Below are 21,034 nucleotides of genomic sequence, written 5' to 3'. Positions count from 1 at the left end.
TCGTACATAACACTTGACAACACTTAATACACATAGCTCATTCTTCATAACTCTAGTTTTTCATGCAGTAAGCACTATGCACTAACTCTGCCTTTTGGCAAAATGGTAGGAGCAGAAGATAGAGGTAGTAGGTAAGAACATTTAGGTTGCAGCATTAGGTAGTAGTTGGTGGGAGCATTTGATAAAAGTAGTCAGTAGGAACATAGGTAGGAGCCTCAACAGTGATAGAGTTGCCCTCTACCAGTGGCCTGTTAAGGGTGAAGCACTAAAGGCTAAGAGGTGGCACCGGAGTTCATTTGTTATAGTGACTCTACTGCCAAGGCCACCCCTTTGAGGGAGTTGCAATTGGAACAGACATAAGAGATATAGATTGATAGATAAAAAAAATGTCTAGCAGTGGAAAAGAGAATTTCCTCCAATGCAAAAGAAAACTTTGACCCCTCTACAAGATCACAGAAGTCATAAGAATGTGTCATGTATAATTTTTCAATCAGAAATATGTACACCAATTACCAAAGTCAAAATACTGGGATTGCTCTCAACACATGGGGGCATTTCTTTATCTACTTAGCCAAATCACAGTGAATGGGTTACAGAAGAAAGCACAGAAGTGCAGTTATAAATAGAACAATAGTTCACACACTTTCCCAAACTCAGACGCCAACTTCTGCAGCTTGTTACTTGATTCTACCCTCAGAGTTGAACCATCCACAGACAGCAGAAGATTCACCTCTGCTCTACTGGCCCAACTCATCTAATAAGACTGCATACCTGCCTCTCTTCAAAGCCATCAGATCCACTTTCCTCACCACCCAATCCTTGCATTACTTTGACATAGTTTGCATTGACAACAAACCTCATCTAACTGGGATCCCAAAACAATCTTCTCGTTTTGTATAGAAGCAAGGCTAGCTTCTGTTGTTCTCAAAGTTTCAAGTAAATCTTTCACAGTCTCCTGATGATGTAATAACTTTTCATTTAGAGATATCACTTCATGATCCTTTACAGACATCTGTTGCTCCAAAAGTTCCTTTTGTTTTTCCAGATGATAAAAGTTCTCCTGAGCTAAAGGATGAGAAAAAAATGACAATCATCAAATTATGAAAATAATAAATTATGGTATCACTGACTATAATTACTGTTTACCTCTCTTTCTATATCTCTAATGCATGTTCCCTTGAGAATCTCCAACAAGGGGATGGCCATGGTAAGAGTCTCCATGTATCCCTATCCTTACATGCCTCTCTCGCATACACCATTCAATGCATTCTTCATCCATTTTCGTCTCTCTAGTACTCTTCCACTGTATTTCTTTATGTCACACGTAGTCTTCCTCTTACACTAACCCCTCTGATTGTACTATCAAACATTCTCCTTTTAAACTCCTTGTATTCTTTCCACATGCCTGAACCACCTTAAAGTATCATGTTCCACCACTCTACCACTCCACAATTCTTTCCCTTTGCATTCCCTTCCATACAAAATCTGTCATACACTCCCTCATTATTTTCATCATTCATCTAGTTACACCACATGCTCCCCTAAAATAACTAATTTCCTCAGCACAGATTTCTTGACCCTTGTCTCATCCTATGTCCATCTTTCAGCTGCTCAAGTCAGGGTTAGGAGGACAATGCTGTCATTTCATTCTTTATTCACTTTCACGCTTATGTCACGACCCTACATCATTCTATCAAGGGACCCCATGACTCTTCTAAACTGTACTGCTCTCATCCTTATAGCTCCTTCCAGACCACCAAACTTAACCTAGATAACTCCTACATATGTAAATTCTGTCACTTCTACAGTTCTTGGGGAAAAAAGTTGATATGTATATGTAAACGTATGAGCCAAAAAAAAGACGAAGAATGGCCCAATAACTCATATACACACACAAACATATATAATATATTTTCCTTTTTATTTTGTTTATTCACTGTCACCTGCTTTAGCGAGGAAGCGCAAGGAAACATATGAAAGAATGGCCCAACCCACACACATACACATGTATATACATACATGTCCACACATGCAAATATACATACCTATACATCTCAACGTATATATATATATATATATATACACACACAGACATATACATATATACACATGTACATAATTCATACTGTCTGCCTTTATTCATTCCACCGCCACCTTGCCACACATGAAATAACAGCCCCCTCCCCCATCATGTGTGCGAGGTAGCACTAAGAAAGGACAACAAAGGCCACATTCGTTCACAATCAGTCTCTAGCTGTCATGTAATAATGCACAGAAACCGCAGCTCCCTTTCCACATCCAGGCCCCACAGAACTTTCCATGGTTTACCCCAGACGCTTCACATGCCCTGGTTCAATCCATTGACAGCACGTCGACCCCGGTATACCACATCATTCCAATTCACTCTATTCCTTGCATACCTTTCATCCTCCTGCATGTTCAGGCCTGGATCATTCAAAATCTTTTTCACTCCATCTTTCCATTTCCTATCTGGTCTCCTTTTCCTCATTCCCTCCACCTCTGGCACATATATCCTCTTGGTCAATCTTTCCTCACTCATTCTCTCCATGTGAACAAACCATTTCAAAACACCCTCTTCTGCTCTCTCAACCACACTCTTTTTATTACCTCACATCTCTCATACCCTATCATTACTTACTCGATCAAAACCATCTCACACCACATATTGCCCTCAAACATCTCATTTCGAGCACACCCACCCTCGTCCGCACAACTCTATCCACAGCCCATGCCTCACAACCATATAACATTGTTGGAACCACTATTCCTTCAAACATACCCACTTTTGCTTTCCAAGAAAATGTTCTCGACTTCCACACATTCTTCAACGCTCCCAGAATTTTTGCCCCCTCACCCACCCTATGATTCACTTCCGCTTCCATGGTTCCATCCGCTGCCAAATCCACTCACAGATATCTAAAACATTTCACTTCCTCCAGTTTTTCTCCATTCAAACTTACCTCCCAGTTGACTTTACCTTCAACCCTACTGTACTTAATAACCTTGCTCTTATTCACATTTACTCTCAACTTTCTTCTTTCACACACTTTACCAAACTCAGTCACCAGCTTCTGCAGTTTCTCACATAAATCAGCCACCAGCACTGTATCAGCAGTGAACAACAACTGACTCACTTCCCAAGCTCTCTCATCCACAACAGACTGCATACTTGCCCCTCTTTCCAAAACCCTTGCATTCACCTCCCTAACAACCCCATCCATAAACAAATTAAACCACCATGGAGACATCACACACCCCTGTCGCAAACCTACATTCACTGAGAACCAATCACTTTCCTCTCTTCCTACACGTACACATGCCTTACATCCTCGATAAAAACTTTTCACTGCTTCTATCAACTTGCCTCCCACACCATATATTCTTAATACCTTCCACAGAGCATCTCTATCAACTATCATATGCCTTCTTCAGATCCATAAATGCTACATACAAATCCATTTGCTTTTCTAAGTATTTCTCACATACATTCTTCAAAGCAAACACCTGATCCACACATCCTCTACCACTTCTGAAACCACACTGCTCTTCCCCAATCTGATGCTCTGTACATGCCTTCACCCTTTCAATCAATACTCTCCCATATAATTTCCCAGGAATACTCAACAAACTTTATATTTATTTATTTATTTTGCTTTGTCGCTGTCTCCCGCGTTAGCGAGGTAGCGCAAGGAAACAGACAAAAGAATGGCCCAACCTGCCCACATACACATGTATATACATACATGTCCACACGCACAATATACATACCTATACATCTCAATGTACACATATATATACACACACACACACACATATACATATATACACATGTACATAATTCATACTGTCTGCCTTCATTTGTTCCCATCGCCACCTCGCCACACATGGAATAACATCCCCCTCCCCCCTCATGTGTGCGAGGTAGCACTAGGAAAAACACCAAAGGCCCCATTCGTTCACACTCAGTCTCTAGCTGTCATGTAATAATGCACCGAAACCACAGCTCCCTTTCCACATCCAGGCCCCACACACTTTGCATGGTTTACCCCATACGCTTCACATGCCCTGGTTCAATCCATTGACAGCACGTCAACCCCGGTATACCACATCGTTCCAATTCACTCTAATCCTTGCACGCCTTTCACCCTCCTGCATGTTCAGGCCCCGATCACTCAAAATCTTTTTCACTCCATCTTTCCACCTCCAATTTGGTCTCCCACTTCTCCTCGTTCCCTCCACCTCTGACACATATATCCTCTTGGTCAATCTTTCCCCACTCATTCTCTCCAAACATATACCTCTATAATTTGAGCACTCACCTTTGTCCCCTTTCCCTTTGTACAATGGCACTATGCAAGCATTCCGGCAATCCTCAGGCACCTTACCATGAATCATACATACACTAAACAACCTTACCAACCAGTCAACAATATAATCACCCCCTTTTTTAATAAATTCCATTGCAATGCTATCCAAACCCGCTGCCTTGCTGGCTTTCATCTTCCGCAAAGCTTTTACTACCTCTTCTCTGTTTACCAAATCATCCACCCTAACCCTTTCACTTTGCACACCACCTCGACCAAAACACCTTTATATCTGCCACCCTATATCTCCTACGTTAGCAAGGTAGTGCAAGGAAACAGACGAAAGAAAGGCCCAACCCAACCACACACACATGTATATACATACACGTCCACACACGCAAATATACATACCTATACATCTCACCGTATACATATATATACACACACAGACATATACATATATACACATGTACATAATTCATATTGTCTGCCTTTATTCATTCCCATCACCACCTTGCCGCATGAAATAACAACCCTCTCCCCCTTCACGTGCGCAAGATTGTGCTACAAAAAGACAACAAAGGCTGCATTCGTTCACACTCAGTCTCTAGCTGTCATGTAATAATGCACCAAAACCACAGCTCCCTTTCCATGGTTTACCCAAGACACTTCATATGCCCTGGTTCAATCCATTGACAGAACGTCAACCCCGGTATACCACATTATTCCAATTCACTCTATTCCTTGCATGCCTTTCACCCTCCTGCATGTTCAGGCTCCAATCATTCAAAATCTTTTTCACTCCATCTTTCCACCTCCAATTTGGTCTCCCACTTCTTCTCGTTCCCTCCACCTCTGACACATATATCCTCTTATTTAATCTTTCCTCACTCTTTCTCTCCATGTGACCAAACCATTTCAAAACACCCTCTTCTGCTCTCTCAACCACACTTTTGTTATTACCACACATCTCTCTTACCATATTAATACTTACTCAATCAAACCTCCTCACAACACATATTGTCCTACAACATCTCATTTCAAGCACATATATATGTGACTGTATTATTGACTGGTTGGTAAGGTTATTTAATGTATGTATGATTCATGGTGAGGTGCCTGAGGATTGGCAGAATGCGTGCATAGTGCCATTGTACAAAGGCAAAAGGGATAAGAGTGAGTGCTCAAATTACAAAGGTATAAGTTTGGTGAGTATTCCTGGTAAATTATATGGGAGGGTATTGATTGAGAGGGTGAAGGCATGTACAGAGCATCAGATTGGGGAAGAGCAGTGTGGTTTCAGAAGTGGTAGAGGATGTGTGGATCAGGTGTTTGCTTAGAAGAATGTATGTGAGAAATACTTAGAAAAGCAAATGGATTTGTATGTAGCATTTATGGATCTGGAGAAGGCATATGATAGAGTTGATAGAGATGCTCTGTGGAAAGTATTAAGAATATATGGTGTGGAAGGCAAGTTGTTAGAAGCAGTGAAAAGTTTTTATCGAGGATGTAAGGCATGTGTACGTGTAGGAAGAGAGGAAAGTGATTGGTTCTCAGTGAATGTAGGTTTGCGACAGGGGTGTGTGATGTCTCCATGGTTGTTTAATTTGTTTATGGATGGGGTTGTTAGGGAGGTAAATGCAAGAGTTTTGGAAAGAGGGGCAAGTATGAAGTCTGTTGGGGATGAGAGAGCTTGGGAAGTGAGTCAGTTGTTGTTCGCTGATGATACAGCGCTGGTGGCTGATTCATGTGAGAAACTGCAGAAGCTGGTGACTGAGTTTGGTAAAGTGTGTGAAAGAAGAAAGTTAAGAGTAAATGTGAATAAGAGCAAGGTTATTAGGTACAGTAGGGTTGAGGGTCAAGTCAATTGGGAGGTGAGTTTGAATGGAGAAAAACTGGAGGAAGTGAAGTGTTTTAGATATCTGGGAGTGGATCTGGCAGCGGATGGAACCATGGAAGCGGAAGTGGATCATAGGGTGGGGGAGGGGGCGAAAATTCTGGGAGCCTTGAAGAATGTGTGGAAGTCGAGAACATTATCTCGGAAAGCAAAAATGGGTATGTTTGAAGGAATAGTGGTTCCAACAATGTTGTATGGTTGCGAGGCGTGGACTATGGATAGAGTTGTGCGCAGGAGGATGGATGTGCTGGAAATGAGATGTTTGAGGACAATGTGTGGTTTTTATATTTTTTTTATTTATATACTTTGTCGCTGTCTCCCGCATTTGCGAGGTAGCGCAAGGAAACAGACGAAAGAAATGGCCCAACCCACCCCCATACACATGTATATACATACGTCCACACACGCAAATATACATACCTGCACAGCTTTCCATGGTTTACCCCAGACGCTTCACATGCCTTGATTCAATCCACTGACAGCACGTCAACCCCGGTATACCACATCGATCCAATTCACTCTATTCCTTGCCCTCCTTTCACCCTCCTGCATGTTCAGGCCCCGATCACACAAAATCTTTTTCACTCCATCTTTCCACCTCCAATTTGGTCTCCCTCTTCTCCTCGTTCCCTCCACCTCCGACACATATATCCTCTTGGTCAATCTTTCCTCACTCATCCTCTCCATGTGCCCAAACCACTTCAAAACACCCTCTTCTGCTCTCTCAACCACGCTCTTTTTATTTCCACACATCTCTCTTACCCTTACGTTACTCACTCGATCAAACCACCTCACACCACACATTGTCCTCAAACATCTCATTTCCAGCACATCCATCCTCCTGCGCACAACTCTATCCATAGCCCACGCCTCGCAACCATACAACATTGTTGGAACCACTATTCCTTCAAACATACCCATTTTTGCTTTCCGAGATAATGTTCTCGACTTCCACACATTCTTCAAGGCCCCCAGAATTTTCGCCCCCTCCCCCACCCTATGATCCACTTCCGCTTCCATGGTTCCATCCGCTGCCAGATCCACTCCCAAATATCTAAAACACTTCACTTCCTCCAGTTTTTCTCCATTCAAACTCACCTTCCAATTGACTTGACCCTCAACCCTACTGTACCTAATAACCTTGCTCTTATTCACATTTACTCTTAACTTTCTTCTTCCACACACTTTACCAAACTCAGTCACCAGCTTCTGCAGTTTCTCACATGAATCAGCCACCAGCGCTGTATCATCAGCGAACAACAACTGACTCACTTCCCAAGCTCTCTCATCCACAACAGACTTCATACTTGCCCCTCTTTCCAAAACTCTTGCACAATGTGTGGTGTGAGGTGGTTTGATCGAGTAAGTAACGTAAGGGTAAGAGAGATGTGTGGAAATAAAAAGAGCGTGGTTGAGTGAGCAGAAGAGGGTGTTTTGAAATGGTTTGGTCACATGGAGAGAATGAGTGAGGAAAGATTGACCAAGAGGATATGTGTGTCGGATGTGGAGGGAACGAGGAGAAGAGGGAGACCAAATTGGAGGTGGAAAGATGGAGTGAAAAAGATTTTGTGTGATCGGGGCCTGAACATGCAGGAGGGTGAAAGGAGGGCAAGGAATAGAGTGAATTGGAGCGATGTGGTATACCGGGGTTGACGTGCTGTCAGTGGATTGAATCAAGGCATGTGAAGCGTCTGGGTTAAACCATGGAAAGTTTGTATTATGTGCGTGTGTGGACGTGTTATTTATTACATGTGTATGTGGGTGGTTGGACATTCTTCCTTGTTCCTTGCACTACTGCTAACGCGGGAGGGACAGCGACATTTTGTATAATACTAGATAATTATAATAATAATAATAAGAATAATAATAATAATATAAATAATAATAAATACTATTATATGTAATGATAAAATAGAATGTTGAATCTCTAACTAAGATATGGAGAAAGTAGAGATGAAACAAATAGAACTTATCATTCACATGTTCTTCTTGAGTTGCCAGTTGAACACCAGATTTCAGCATTCATGAAATAATTATAGCCTTCTTTTTTCTTTCGGCAGATATACTCTCTTTATATGGAGTCACTCATTTTGTTTAACAAGGAATATTAGAAGAAAAAATCTGGCTTAAAATAACTTCCCCTGAAAAGATTTCTGTCATTATTTAAACACTGTAAATGCTTCAATTATTCATGAAAAACTGGATATTCAGGCTAAATCATCTGAGCTATAGAAACACTAAAGACCTCAAAATATATTAGCACACAAGTGAAAAAAAAGAAAATGTATATGTATGAAGTAAAATTGAACGGTTAAAACATTCATCATGCTTGGAAAGGCTACAGTTTACTGGCTTCAATTTCTTTACTTTGAGGAATTTGTAGGTAGCAGTTGGGAGGAACAAACGGCAGGAAGTATATTACCAGTACTACCCACCTGGGTATTGTAGGGTTAGTGACATCTGCTTAATGAACCAGCAATCTTTGTGGATGGTCTGTTGGGGTCTCTATCCTTGTAGCTGTCTTTTCTTTCTGATCACTAACACGTGGACTTCTGCAATTCTGTCCACTTTCTTCAATCTCTTTCTCGTACATAACACTTGACAACATTAATACACATAGTCATTCTTCATAACTCTAGTTTTCTGCAGTAAGCACTATGCACTTAACTCTGCCTTTTGGCAAAAATGGTAGGAGCAGAGATAGAGGTAGGTAGGTAAGAACAAATTAGGTTGCTGCATTAGGTAGTAGTGGTGGGAGCATTGATAAAAGTATGTCAGTAGGGAACATTAGGTAGGAGCCTCAACCAGTGATAGAGTTGCCTCTACCAGTGCTGTTAAGGGTGAAGCACTAAGGTAAGTGGTGGCACCGGAGTCATTTGTTATAGTGACTCTATGCCAAGCACCCCTTTGAGGGAGTTGCATTGGGAACAGACATAAGAGATTAGATTGATAGATAAAAAAAGGTCTAGCAGTGGAAAAGAGGAATTTCTCCATGCATAAGAAAAACTTTTATGAAACCCCTCTACAAGATCACAGAGTCATAAGAAAGTGTTATGTATAATTTTTCAATCAGAATATGTACATCCAATTACAAAGTCTAAAATACTGGATTGCTCTCAACACATGGGGGCATTTCTTTATCTACTAGCAACTCTCAGTGAATGGGTTACTGAAGAAAGCACAGAGTGCTGTTATAAATAGAAACATTAGTTCTCACACTTTCCAAAACTCAGACGCCAACTGCTGCAGCTTGTTACTTGATTCTACCCTCATGAGTTGAACATCCACAGACAGCAGAAGATTCACCTTGCTTCTACTGCCCCAACTCATCTTAAATAAGTCTGGCCATACTGCCTCTCTTCAAAGCCTTCAGATCCACTTTCCTCACACCCAATCTGCAATACTTAGACATAGTTTGGCATTGCAACAAACCTCATTCTAACTGGATCCCAAAACAATCTTCTCGTTTTGTATAGAAGCAGGCTAGCTTCTGTTGTTTTCAAGTTTCAAGTAAATTCTTTCTCAGTCTCCTGATGATGTAATTAACTTTCATTTAGAGAATCACTTCTTGTCCTTTACAGAATCTGTTGTCCAAAAGTTCCATTTTGTTTTTCAGATGGATAAAAGTTTCTTGAGTAATGGATGAGAAAAAAATGACATTCATCAAATTATGGAAATAATAAATTATGGTTTTCACTGACATAATTACTGTTTACCTCTCTTTCTATATCTCTAATGCATGGTCCCTTGAGAATCTCAACAAGGGGATGGCCATGGTAAGAGTCTCCTTGTATCCCTATCTTACATGCCTCTTCGATACACCATTCAATGCATTCTTTGTCCATTTTGTCTCTCTAGTACTCTTCCACTGTATTTCTTTATAGTTCACACGTAGTCTTTCCTTTACACTAACCCCTCTGATTGTATATCATACATTCTCCTTTTAAACTCTTGTATTCTTTCCCATGCCTGAACCACCTTTAAAGTATCATGTTCCACCACTTACCCACTCCACATCTTTCTTGCATTCCCTTCATACAATCTAGTCATACACTCCCTCATTATTTTCATCATTCTCTGTTAAACCAAATGCTCCCCTAAAATACTATTTTCTCGCACAGATTTCTTGACCTTGTTATCTATGTCCATCTTTCAGTGCTCAAGTCAGGGTTGGGGCAATGTGTCAATTCATTCTTTATTCCTTTACGTTATGTCGACTACAATCATTCTATCATGGGACCCCATGACTCTTCTAAACTGTATGTTCATCTTAATAGCTCTTCCAGACCACAATTACTAGATAAATCTAATAGTAATTTGTCATTCTACAGTATATTACAACAAGTTTTCTATTATATGTAAATTATTATAAAAACATCTCCTAATGAATAACTCTATCACAACAACCATCACACCAACAAAAAAAAACAAAATAAAAACATACCATACAAACTCTTCTTCCTTTCCTTACCCACATACTCCATTCCCAAAAACCCATTAAACAACAATACCATCCCCACCACAAACAAACCTACAAACACACCACAACAACACTCTTTCCACATATACATACCTCACTCCACTACAATACAATATATAGATAAACATATATATATATATATATATAATATCACACCCCCACACACACACACACACTCACATATACTATATATCTGATGTATAATATAGAACCCCCATCCACCCCCACCCCCCATCCACCACACCTCTCACACTCACTCCCCCACTACACTCCTCCAGATATCTGTCCCACCAAATCACCACCATTATGCCCATCTTATTATGTGTTGTTATATAGTATATATAGATACATCACTCAATATCTATATCTAAGATGAAGATATCTAGGAGATAGAGAGTAACCCTAGTGTAGATCGCTATAGATAAGGTGCGACTCTCTAGACCACATATCTCCTGAGATATGTAGATGAGAGAGAAAAGATATGAGTGAGTATGGAGATATGTTAGATCTCACCGAAGATAACTCTTCAACAGCCTTCCCCGCCCAATCAACTCAACTTCATCTATATCGTCCAACGTGCAATCCGCCGCCCATCCTCGCGCACTCTCTCTCGCACGCGAGCCCCCCCCCCCCCCCCCCCCCTATTTAAAATATTTGTTGTTGTCTGAGTAGAGGTGTTTGTTTGTGTGTCGCCCCCCTACCCCCCCCCCCCCCCCCCCCCTCCCGATGTGCACTGATAAGATGGTCTCTTGCCTCAGTCCCGCACACTCTGGCACATAATGTGCTTCTTGATATCTATCTTTCCGGCTCCGCATGGACGCCCTGCCTCTCGCCACCTTCACGCCTTCCCTTGGCCTTTCCTCCCCCCTCTTCGTTGAACAAACCACTTTCAATCAACTGTCCCACTCCTCATTACATGCATCTTCCCATCAAACCACCTACTATTTTATTACCTCACATCTCTCATTAACCCATCTATCCACATTACTTACTCACCCCCCGATCCCCCCCCTCCACCAACAACTCCACTCCCTCCATCACATCAACTTATTGCCCTCCACCTCACAACCACTTTCTCATTTGACGCACAACCACCCTCTGTCTTTCTCCCCCGCACTACTCTAAGCTCCACAGGCCCATGCCTCACAATCCATATACAGTGTTGGGGGGACACCACTGATTCCTTTCAAACTATACCCACTTTGCTTTCCAAGATAAATGTTCTCGATCACTTCCAATACACCATTCTTTCAACGCTCCCAGAATTTTTGCCACCCCCCCTTCCCCCAATCCCTTTTCGATTCACTTCCGCTTCCATGGTTCCTTCCCTGCCAAATCTCCACTCCTGTTATCTAAAACATTTTCCACTTCCTCCAGTTTTTCTTCCATTCAAACTTACCTCCCAGTTGACTTTACCTTCAACCCTACTGTACTTAATAACCTTGCTCTTATTCACATTTACTCTCAACTTTCTTCTTTCACACACTTTACCGAACTCATTCACCAGTTTGCAGTTTCTCACATAAATCAGCTCCACCAGCCACTGTATCACAGTGAACAACAACTGACTCACTTCATGGCTCTCTCATCCACAACAGACTGAATACTTGCCCCTCTTTCCAAAACCTTGCATTCACCTCACCTAACAACCCAAGCCTATTAATAAATCAAATTAAACCTCCATGGAGACATTCACACACCCCTGTCGCAAACCAACATCACTGTTGAACCAATCACTTTCCTCATATTTCCTACACGTTACACATGCCTTACATCCTCGATAATACTTTTCACTGCTTCTATCAACTTGCCTCCCAACACCATATATTTTAATACCTTCACACAAGAGCATACTTCTATCAACTATCATATGCCTTCTTCAGCATCCATAAATGCTACATACAAATCATTATGATTTTCTTAGTATTTCTACACATACATTCTTCCAAAGCTAACACCTGATCCACTCATCCTCTACCACCTTCTGAAACCAAGTGCTCTTCCCCAATCTGATGCTCTGTAATGCCTTCACCACTTTCAATAATACTCTCCTCATATATTTTCCCAGGAATATCAACAACTTTATATTTATTTAATTATTTGGCTTTGTCGCTGTCTCCCGCGTTAGCGAGTGGTATATGCGCTAGGAAACAGACAAAAGAATGGCCCAACCTGCCACATCACATGTATTTTCTTTACATGTCAACACGATAAAAACCCCCATAAATATACATTCTAATTTACCATCTCAATGTACACATATTATATACACACACACACACATTTAACATATTTACACATGTACATAATTCGTATGTCTGCCATCATTTGTTCCCATCGCACCTCGCCACAAATGATATTCATCCCCCTCCCCCTCATGTGTGCGAGGTAGCACGTAGGAAAAACACCAAGCCCATTCGTTCACACTCAGTTCTAGGCTTGTCATGTAATTATTGCCCCCCGAAACCCAGCTCCTTTCACACATCCAGGCCCACCCACTTTGCATGGTTTACCCCATACGCTTCACATGCCTGGTTCCAATCAATTGAAAGATCGTCAACCCGGTATACCACATCGTTCCAATTCACTTCTAATATCTTTGCACGCTCTTTCAACCCCCTCCTGCATGTTCAGTCCCCGCCCGCCGATCACTCAAAATCTTTTTCACTCCATCTTTCCACCTCCATTTGGTCTCCCCTTCTCCTCGTTCCACTCCACCTATGGACATTCTTTATAGCATCTTGGTCAATCTTTCCCCATCATTTCCAAACATAGACCTCTATAATTTGGAGCACTCACTTTGTCCCCCTTTCCTGTGTTACAATGGACTATGCAAGCATTCGGCAATCCTCAGGCACCTTGTCCATGAAATTATACATACACTAAACAAACCTATACCAACCAGTCAACAATATTATCACCCCCTTTTTAATAAATTCCATTGCAATGCTATCCAAACCGCTTGCCTTGCTGCTTTCATCTTTACGCATGCTTTTACTACTCTTCTCTGTTACCAAATCTCCTCCCTAACCCTTTCACTTTGCCACTCCACCTCGACCAAAACATCCTTTATATCTGCCACCTATCTCCTACGTAGCAAGGTTAGGGCGAGGAACAGACGAAGAAAGCCCAACCCAACCACACAACACATGTATATACATACACGGCCAACACACGCCAAATATACATACCTATACATCTCACCGTTTACATTATATATACACACACAGACATATAAAATATATAACACATGTCATAATTCATATTGTCTGCCTTTATCATTCCATCACCACCTTGCCGCATGAATAACAACCCTTCCCCCTTCACGTGCGCAAGATTGTGCTACAAAAGACAACCAAAGGCTGCCTTTGTTCACACTCAGTCTCTGCTGTATGTAATAATGCACAAAACCCAGCTCCCTTTCCATGGTTTTACCCAAGGACACTTCATATGCCTTGGTTCAATCATGACAGAACGTCAACCCGGTATACCACATTATCCAATTCACTCTTATTCCTTGCATGCCTTTCACCCTCTGCAGTTCAGGGCTCCAATCATTCAAAATCTTTTTCCACTCCATCTTTCCCAACTCCAATTTGGTCTCCCATTCTTTCGTTTCCCTCCACTCTGACAACATATATCCTTTATTTAATTCTGTCCTCACTCTTTCTCTCCATGTGACCAAACCATTTCAAAACACATCTTCGCTCTCTCAACCACTCTTTTGTTATTACCCACACATACTCTCCTACCATATTAATACTTACTCGCAATCAAACAACCTCAAAAACACATATTGTCCTACATCATCTCATTTCAAGCACATATATATGTGACTGTATTATTGACTGGTTGGTATGTTATTTACTGTATGTATAAGATTCATGGTGAGGTGCCGAGGATTGGCAGAAAATGCGTGCATAGTGCCATTGTACAAAGGCAAAGGGGATAAGAGTGAGTGCTCAATTACAAAGTATAAGTTTGTGAGTATTCTGTAAATTTTATGGGAGGGTATTGATGAGAGGTGAAGGCATGTACGTGCATCAGATTGGGGAAGAGGCAGTGTGGTTTCCAGAGTGGTAGAGGATGTGTGGATCAGGTGTTTGCTTAGAGATGTATGTGAGAAATACTTAGAAAGGCATTTCTATCATGATTTTTCCCAGCGAATGTCGCCAGCTAATCAGCATGACTCGCCGTCGATCCGACACGCAAGCTATATCTCAGTCGCCCAGCATGTAGTGTGAAATCCCTAGGAAATAGACATCCCCGCTCATCGTGGAACTGTACTTCTAAGTACAATCATATGGTGTGGAAGGCAGTTGTAGAAGCTGTGAAATTTTTTATAGAGGATGTAAGGCATGTGTACGTGTAGGATGAGAGGAAAGTGATTGGTCTCAGTGAATGTAGTTTTGAGACAGGGGTGTGTGATGTCTCCATGGATGTTTATTTTGTTATGGATGGGAGTTGTTAGGAGGTGAATGCAGTAGTTTTGGAAAGAGGGGCAAAGTACTGAAGTCTGTTGGGGATGAGAGAGCTTGGGAAGTGCGTCAGTTGGTTCGCTGAGATACAGCGCTGGTGGCGGATTCATGTGAAGAAACTGCAGAAGCGTGTGATGAGTTTGGTAAAGTGTGTGAAAGAAGAAAGTTAAGAGTAAATGTGAATAGAGCAAGGTTATTAGGTTCAGTAGGGTTGAGGGTTCAAGTCAATGGGTAGGTGAGTTTGAATGGAGAAAAACTGGAGGAAGTGAAGTGTTTTAGATATCCTGGGAGTGGATTGGGCAGCGGATGGAACCATGGAAGCGGAGTGGATCATAGGGTGGGGGAGGGGGCAAAAAAATTTGGGAGCCTTGAAGAATGTGCGGAAGTCGAGTACATTATCTCGGAAAGCAAAAAATGGGTTGTTGAAGGAATAGTGTTCCAAACAATGTTGTATGTTGCGAGGGTGGTCTATGGATAGAGTGTGCGCAGGAGTATGATGTGCTGGAAATGAGTGTTTGAGGGCAATGTGTGGTTTTTATATTTTTTTTATTTATTCATACTTTGTCGCGTCTTCCGCATTTGCGAGGTAGCGCAACCCCCCGGATGATCACACGACTTAGCAAGATGTAATAGTCGCTCGACTCCAACCCACAACCACTCTTCCACACGGCTGCACTATGCATTGCGTTCATCTAACTAAGTTGGCCTAAAAGTGAGATACAGTGCCTCCTTAGCTACTGAGCAGTCTGCTTGATGGAGATTAAGCCGCTAGAGCTATAGGGAAGTTAGTCAGATGACTGTTCCGCTGGATTGTCATAAGCACTCCTAGAGTGGAATGTGCACTTGAACTTACGTCACGTGAGACCCCGCTATTATCACTCTGTTATTCCGAGATCCATTTCGCTCTTAGATCCGCTGCCTGCTTTCTTTGTTGTGCATCTTCTGTACCTTGCTACTCGCGCGCTGCCGGAACCCGAGAATGTCACTGTGTCTCAAAAACGCCTTTTCTGTCAGTCCTTGCCCGGCATCTCAAGTTTCGTCTATCCCGTCTCGCGCGTAGAATTGTTGGTTAGCGTCCCTCATCAGCGTCTCAACGCTCGTTGCATCCGTAGCTACGTCAGCTCCCCGGCGGCTACAACACCCACATGTCAGAGCCATTATCCCCTTGTCTGTGTCGTGCCATGTGCTAGATATCTTCAAGGAGAATTCCGATGAGATTGACGCAGCCTTGCGTGGACCATCCTCCCCATGCCCAAGCCAGGTCTGTTGATTGACCACTCTGACATTCATGTCGTCGTACTACGTTACTCACTCGATCAACCACCTCACACCACACATTGTTGCTCAAACATTAGAGAGAGTTGGGATCGGGAGCAGATCCTATCTCCCCTCGCAGCAGACTCTATCTTCATCAGTAGCCGGCCTCGTGCGAATGATATCGATAGTCAGACAGTTGCGTGGAACCACTTTTCCTGATTACATACCAATTCTTTGATCTTATATAGTGTTCCGATTGAGATAGAGTAGATTGTGTGCGTCGTCGAAAATGTTGTATGGTATGTCTTTAAGTGTTCCAGACAACATTCCATTTGATTCTTAGGCTCCCAGATTTTCGCCCCACCTCCTCCCCATCATCACACCCCTAACCATAATCTAAATCCCAACCCATATATTCCATCTCAGACACAAAGATACCCACGACCCTACCCACACCGTGGCCTAATCCCACCCGTCCGCATTCACCCTCCTGGTTCATCCCCGCTTGCAAGAATCACCACTCCACAAAGTATCTTAATAACTTCACGTCCTACAGTTTTCCACCATTCTAAACTCAAATCAATTGACTTGAGCACCTCACATCCCTACTGGACCTAATAACCTTGCTCTTATTCACATTTACTCTTACTTGTCTTTCTTTCACTACACTTTTTTTACAAACTCAGTCACAGCTTCTGCAGTTTCTCATCATGAATCAGCACCAGCGCTGTATCATCAGCGAACAACAACTGATCTACTTACAAGCTCTCTCATCCACAACAGACTTCATAACTTGCCCCTCTTTCCAAAAAATTTTGCACACTTTGTTTGTGTGGTGTGAGTTGGTTTGATCGAAGTATAGTAACGTTAAACGGTTGTTAGAAGAAGAGCGTTTAAGAGAGAAGAGAGATGGTGTGGAAATAAAAAGAGCGTGTTGATGTGGCAGCAAGAGGGTGTTTTGAATTGGTTTGGTCACTATGGAGAGATATGAGTGAGGAATGATTGACAAGAGGATATGTGTGTCGGATTGTGGAGGGCATACGAGAAGTAGAGTGGGAGGACCAAAATTGGAGGGTAGGAAAGATGGGTGGATTAGTTGAAAAAGGATTTTGTGGTGGATCGGGGCTTCCTGCTCTGATACATGCAGGAGGAGGAGTAGGAGGTGGAAAGGTGGGCAAGAATAGAGTGGAATTGGAACGCGATGTGGTTTATACGGGGTTGAGTGCTGTCAGTGGATTGAATCAAGTGCATGTGAAGCGTCTGGTTTTTTAAACCATGGAATGCTGTGTTAGGGTATGTATATTTGCGGTGTGTGGACGTATGTATATACATGTGTATATGGGGAGCTGGGTTGGGCCATTTCTTTGTCTGATTCATTGCGCTACCTCGAAATCGCAGGGAGGAGACAGCGACAAATGCAAAAAAAAAAAAAAAAAATATATATATTTTATATATTTTTATATATTTATAGTATATATATATATATATATATATATATAGATTTTTATATATAATGGGAACTTTAGTGCTATGGGCGACAAATGGGGAAGGTGATAACAAGGTAGTGGTGAATGTGTGAGGAGATGGAGAATAGTGAGTAGTATTTTGAAGGTTTGTTTGATGTCCAATGTCTGATGATAGAGGGCAGAGTTATAGGGTGTTTTGGTCGAGGTGGTGTGCAATAGTGAGAGGGTTAGGGATAACGGACTTGGTTAAACATGAAGAAGAGGTAGTGATGCTTTGCGGAAAGATGATAAGCGGGCAAGCAGCTAGGTTTGGGGGTATTGCAGTGGACTTTATTTAAAAAAGGGGTGACTTATTGTTGCGGGTTGGGTAAGGGTTATTAATGTATGTTGACTCTATGGTTTTGAGGTGCTGAGGTTGGAGGGAGGAGATGCGTGCATAGTGCCATTGTACAAGGAAATAAAGGGGATAAGACGTGACTGGTTGCTCAAATTACAGAGGTATAATAAAGTTTGTTGTGTATTCCTGGTAAATTGTATGGAGGGTAGTGATTGAGGGGTGTAAGCATATGTACAGAGATCCAGATTGGGGAAAAAGAGCAGGTGTTGGGTTTCAGAAGTGGTAGTAGTGATGTGTGGATCAGGTGTTCGCTTTGAAAGGAATGTATGTGGAGAAATACTTAGAAAAGCAAATGATTTGTATGTTAGCATTTATTGGATCTGGAGAAGGGCATTCATGATAGAGTGATAGAGATGCTCTCTGGACAGGTGATTAAGAATATATGGTGGTGGGAGGAAAGTTGTTATGAAGCAGTTGAAAAAAGTTTTTATCGGGATTTGTAAGGGCATGTGTACGTTGTCGGATAAGAGGAATTGTTTGGTTCTCAGTGAATGTGGTTTGGCGGCATGGGGTTAGTATGATGTCCCATGGTTGTTTAATTTGTTTATGGATTGGGTTGTTAGGGAGGTTAAAGGCAAAAAGAGAATTTTGGAAGAGGGGCAAGTTTGAATGTTCTAGTTGGGGATGAGAGAGAGAGCTTGGGAAGTGAGTCAGTTGTTGTTCGCTGATGATACCTGACAGCTGGTGGCTGATCTGATTCATGTGAGAAACTGCAGAAGCTGGTGACGGTGTTTGGATAAAGTGTGTGGAAGAAGAAAGTTGAAGAGTTAATGGAATTAAGAGCAGGTTATTAGGTTTTACCATTAGGGTTGAGGGTCAAGTAATTGGGATGTGAGTTTGAATGGAGAATAATGGAGGAGTAGTGAAGTTGTTTGAGATTTCTGGTGAGTGGATCTCTGGCAGCGGATGGAAACATGGAAGAAGAAGTGGACCATAGGGTGGGGGAGGGGGCGTATAATTCTTGGTGAAGCCTAGACGAATGTGTGGAAGTCGGAGACATTATCTCGAGAAATGCAAAAATGGTTGTTTGAAGGAATAGTGGTTCCAACAATGTTGTATGGTTGCGAGGCGTGGGCTATTAAGGATTAGAGTTTGTGCGAGGAGGATGGATGTGCTGGAAATGAGATGTTGGAGGACAATGTGTGGGTGGGAGGTTTGATCGAGTTAAGTAGTAAGTAAGGTGAGAGGATGTGTGGAAATAAAAAGAGCGTGGTTGAGATAGCAGAAGAGGGTGTTTTGAAATGGTTTGGGCACATGGAGAGAATGTGTGAGGAAAGGTTGACCAAGAGGATATGTGTGTCGGATGTGGAGGGAACGAGGAGAAGAGGAGACCAAATTGGAGGTGGAAAGATGGAGTGAAAAAGATTTTGTGTGATCGGGGCCTGAACATGCAGGAGGGTGAAAGGAGGGCAAGGAATAGAGTGAATTGGAGCGATGTGGTATACCGGGGTTGACGTGCTGTCAGTGGATTGAATCAAGGCATGTGAAGCGTCTGGGTTAAAACCATGGAAAGCTGTGTAGGTATGTATATTTGCGTGTGTGGACGTATGTATATACATGTGTATGGGGGTGGGTTGGGCCATTTCTTTCGTCAGTTTCCTTGCGCTACCCTCGCAAACGCGGGAGACAGCGACAAAGCAAAAAAAAAAAAAATATATATATATATATATATATATATATATATATATATATATATATATATATATATATATATATATATATATAATGGGAACTTTAGTGAAGGGCGCAAATGGGGAGGTGATAACAAGTAGTGGTGATGTGAGAAGGAGATGGAGTGAGTATTTTGAAGGTTTGTTGAATGTGTCTGATGATAGAGTGGCAGATATAGGGTGTTTTGGTCGAGGTGGTGTGCAAAGTGAGAGGGTTAGGGAAAACGACTTGGTAAACAGAGAAGAGGTAGTGAAAGCTTTGCGGAAGATGAAAGCCGGCAAGGCAGCAGGTTTGGATGGTATTGCAGTGGAATTTATTAAAAAAGGGGGTGACTGTATTGTTGACGGGTTGGTAAGGTTATTTAATGTATGTATGACTCATGGTGAGGTGCCTGAGGATTGGAGGAATGCGTGCATAGTGCCATTGTACAAAGGAAAAGGGGATAAGAGTGAGTGCTCAAATTACAGAGGTATAAGTTTGTTGAGTATTCCTGGTAAATTGTATGGGAGGGTATTGATTGAGAGGGTGAAGGCATGTACAGAGCATCAGATTGGGGAAGAGCAGTGTGGTTTCAGAAGTGGTAGAGGATGTGTGGATCAGGTGTTTGCTTTGAAGAATGTATGTGAGAAATACTTAGAAAAGCAAATGGATTTGTATGTAGCATTTATGGATCTGGAGAAGGCATATGATAGAGTTGATAGAGATGCTCTCTGGAAGGTATTAAGAATATATGGTGTGGGAGGAAAGTTGTTAGAAGCAGTGAAAAGTTTTTATCGAGGATGTAAGGCATGTGTACGTGTAGGAAGAGAGGAAAGTGATTGGTTCTCAGTGAATGTAGGTTTGCGGCAGGGGTGTATGATGTCTCCATGGTTGTTTAATTTGTTTATGGATGGGGTTGTTAGGGAGGTAAAGGCAAGAGTTTTGGAAAGAGGGGCAAGTATGAAGTCTGTTGGGGATGAGAGAGCTTGGGAAGTGAGTCAGTTGTTGTTCGCTGATGATACAGCGCTGGTGGCTGATTCATGTGAGAAACTGCAGAAGCTGGTGACGGAGTTTGATAAAGTGT

The 21,034-nt window shown here is 42.1% G+C and overlaps 1 protein-coding gene across 6 annotated transcripts in view; it reads right to left on the bottom strand.

The window, feature by feature from the left end:
* Positions 1-21,034, bottom strand: part of LOC139764119 (uncharacterized) — a 181,096-nt gene that overhangs the window by 111,799 nt on the left and 48,263 nt on the right. For all 6 annotated transcript variants that reach the window (XM_071690625.1, XM_071690629.1, XM_071690628.1 and 3 more), the window contains exon 6: positions 857-1,065. In XM_071690625.1, the coding sequence (XP_071546726.1) occupies positions 857-1,065 (209 nt within the window). The remainder of the gene's footprint in view (positions 1-856; positions 1,066-21,034) is intronic.

Source organism: Panulirus ornatus, chromosome 48 (assembly GCF_036320965.1).
Source record: "Panulirus ornatus isolate Po-2019 chromosome 48, ASM3632096v1, whole genome shotgun sequence".
Classification (NCBI taxonomy): Eukaryota; Metazoa; Arthropoda; class Malacostraca; order Decapoda; family Palinuridae; genus Panulirus; species Panulirus ornatus.
This window is presented reverse-complemented; position numbering and strand designations above follow the sequence as displayed.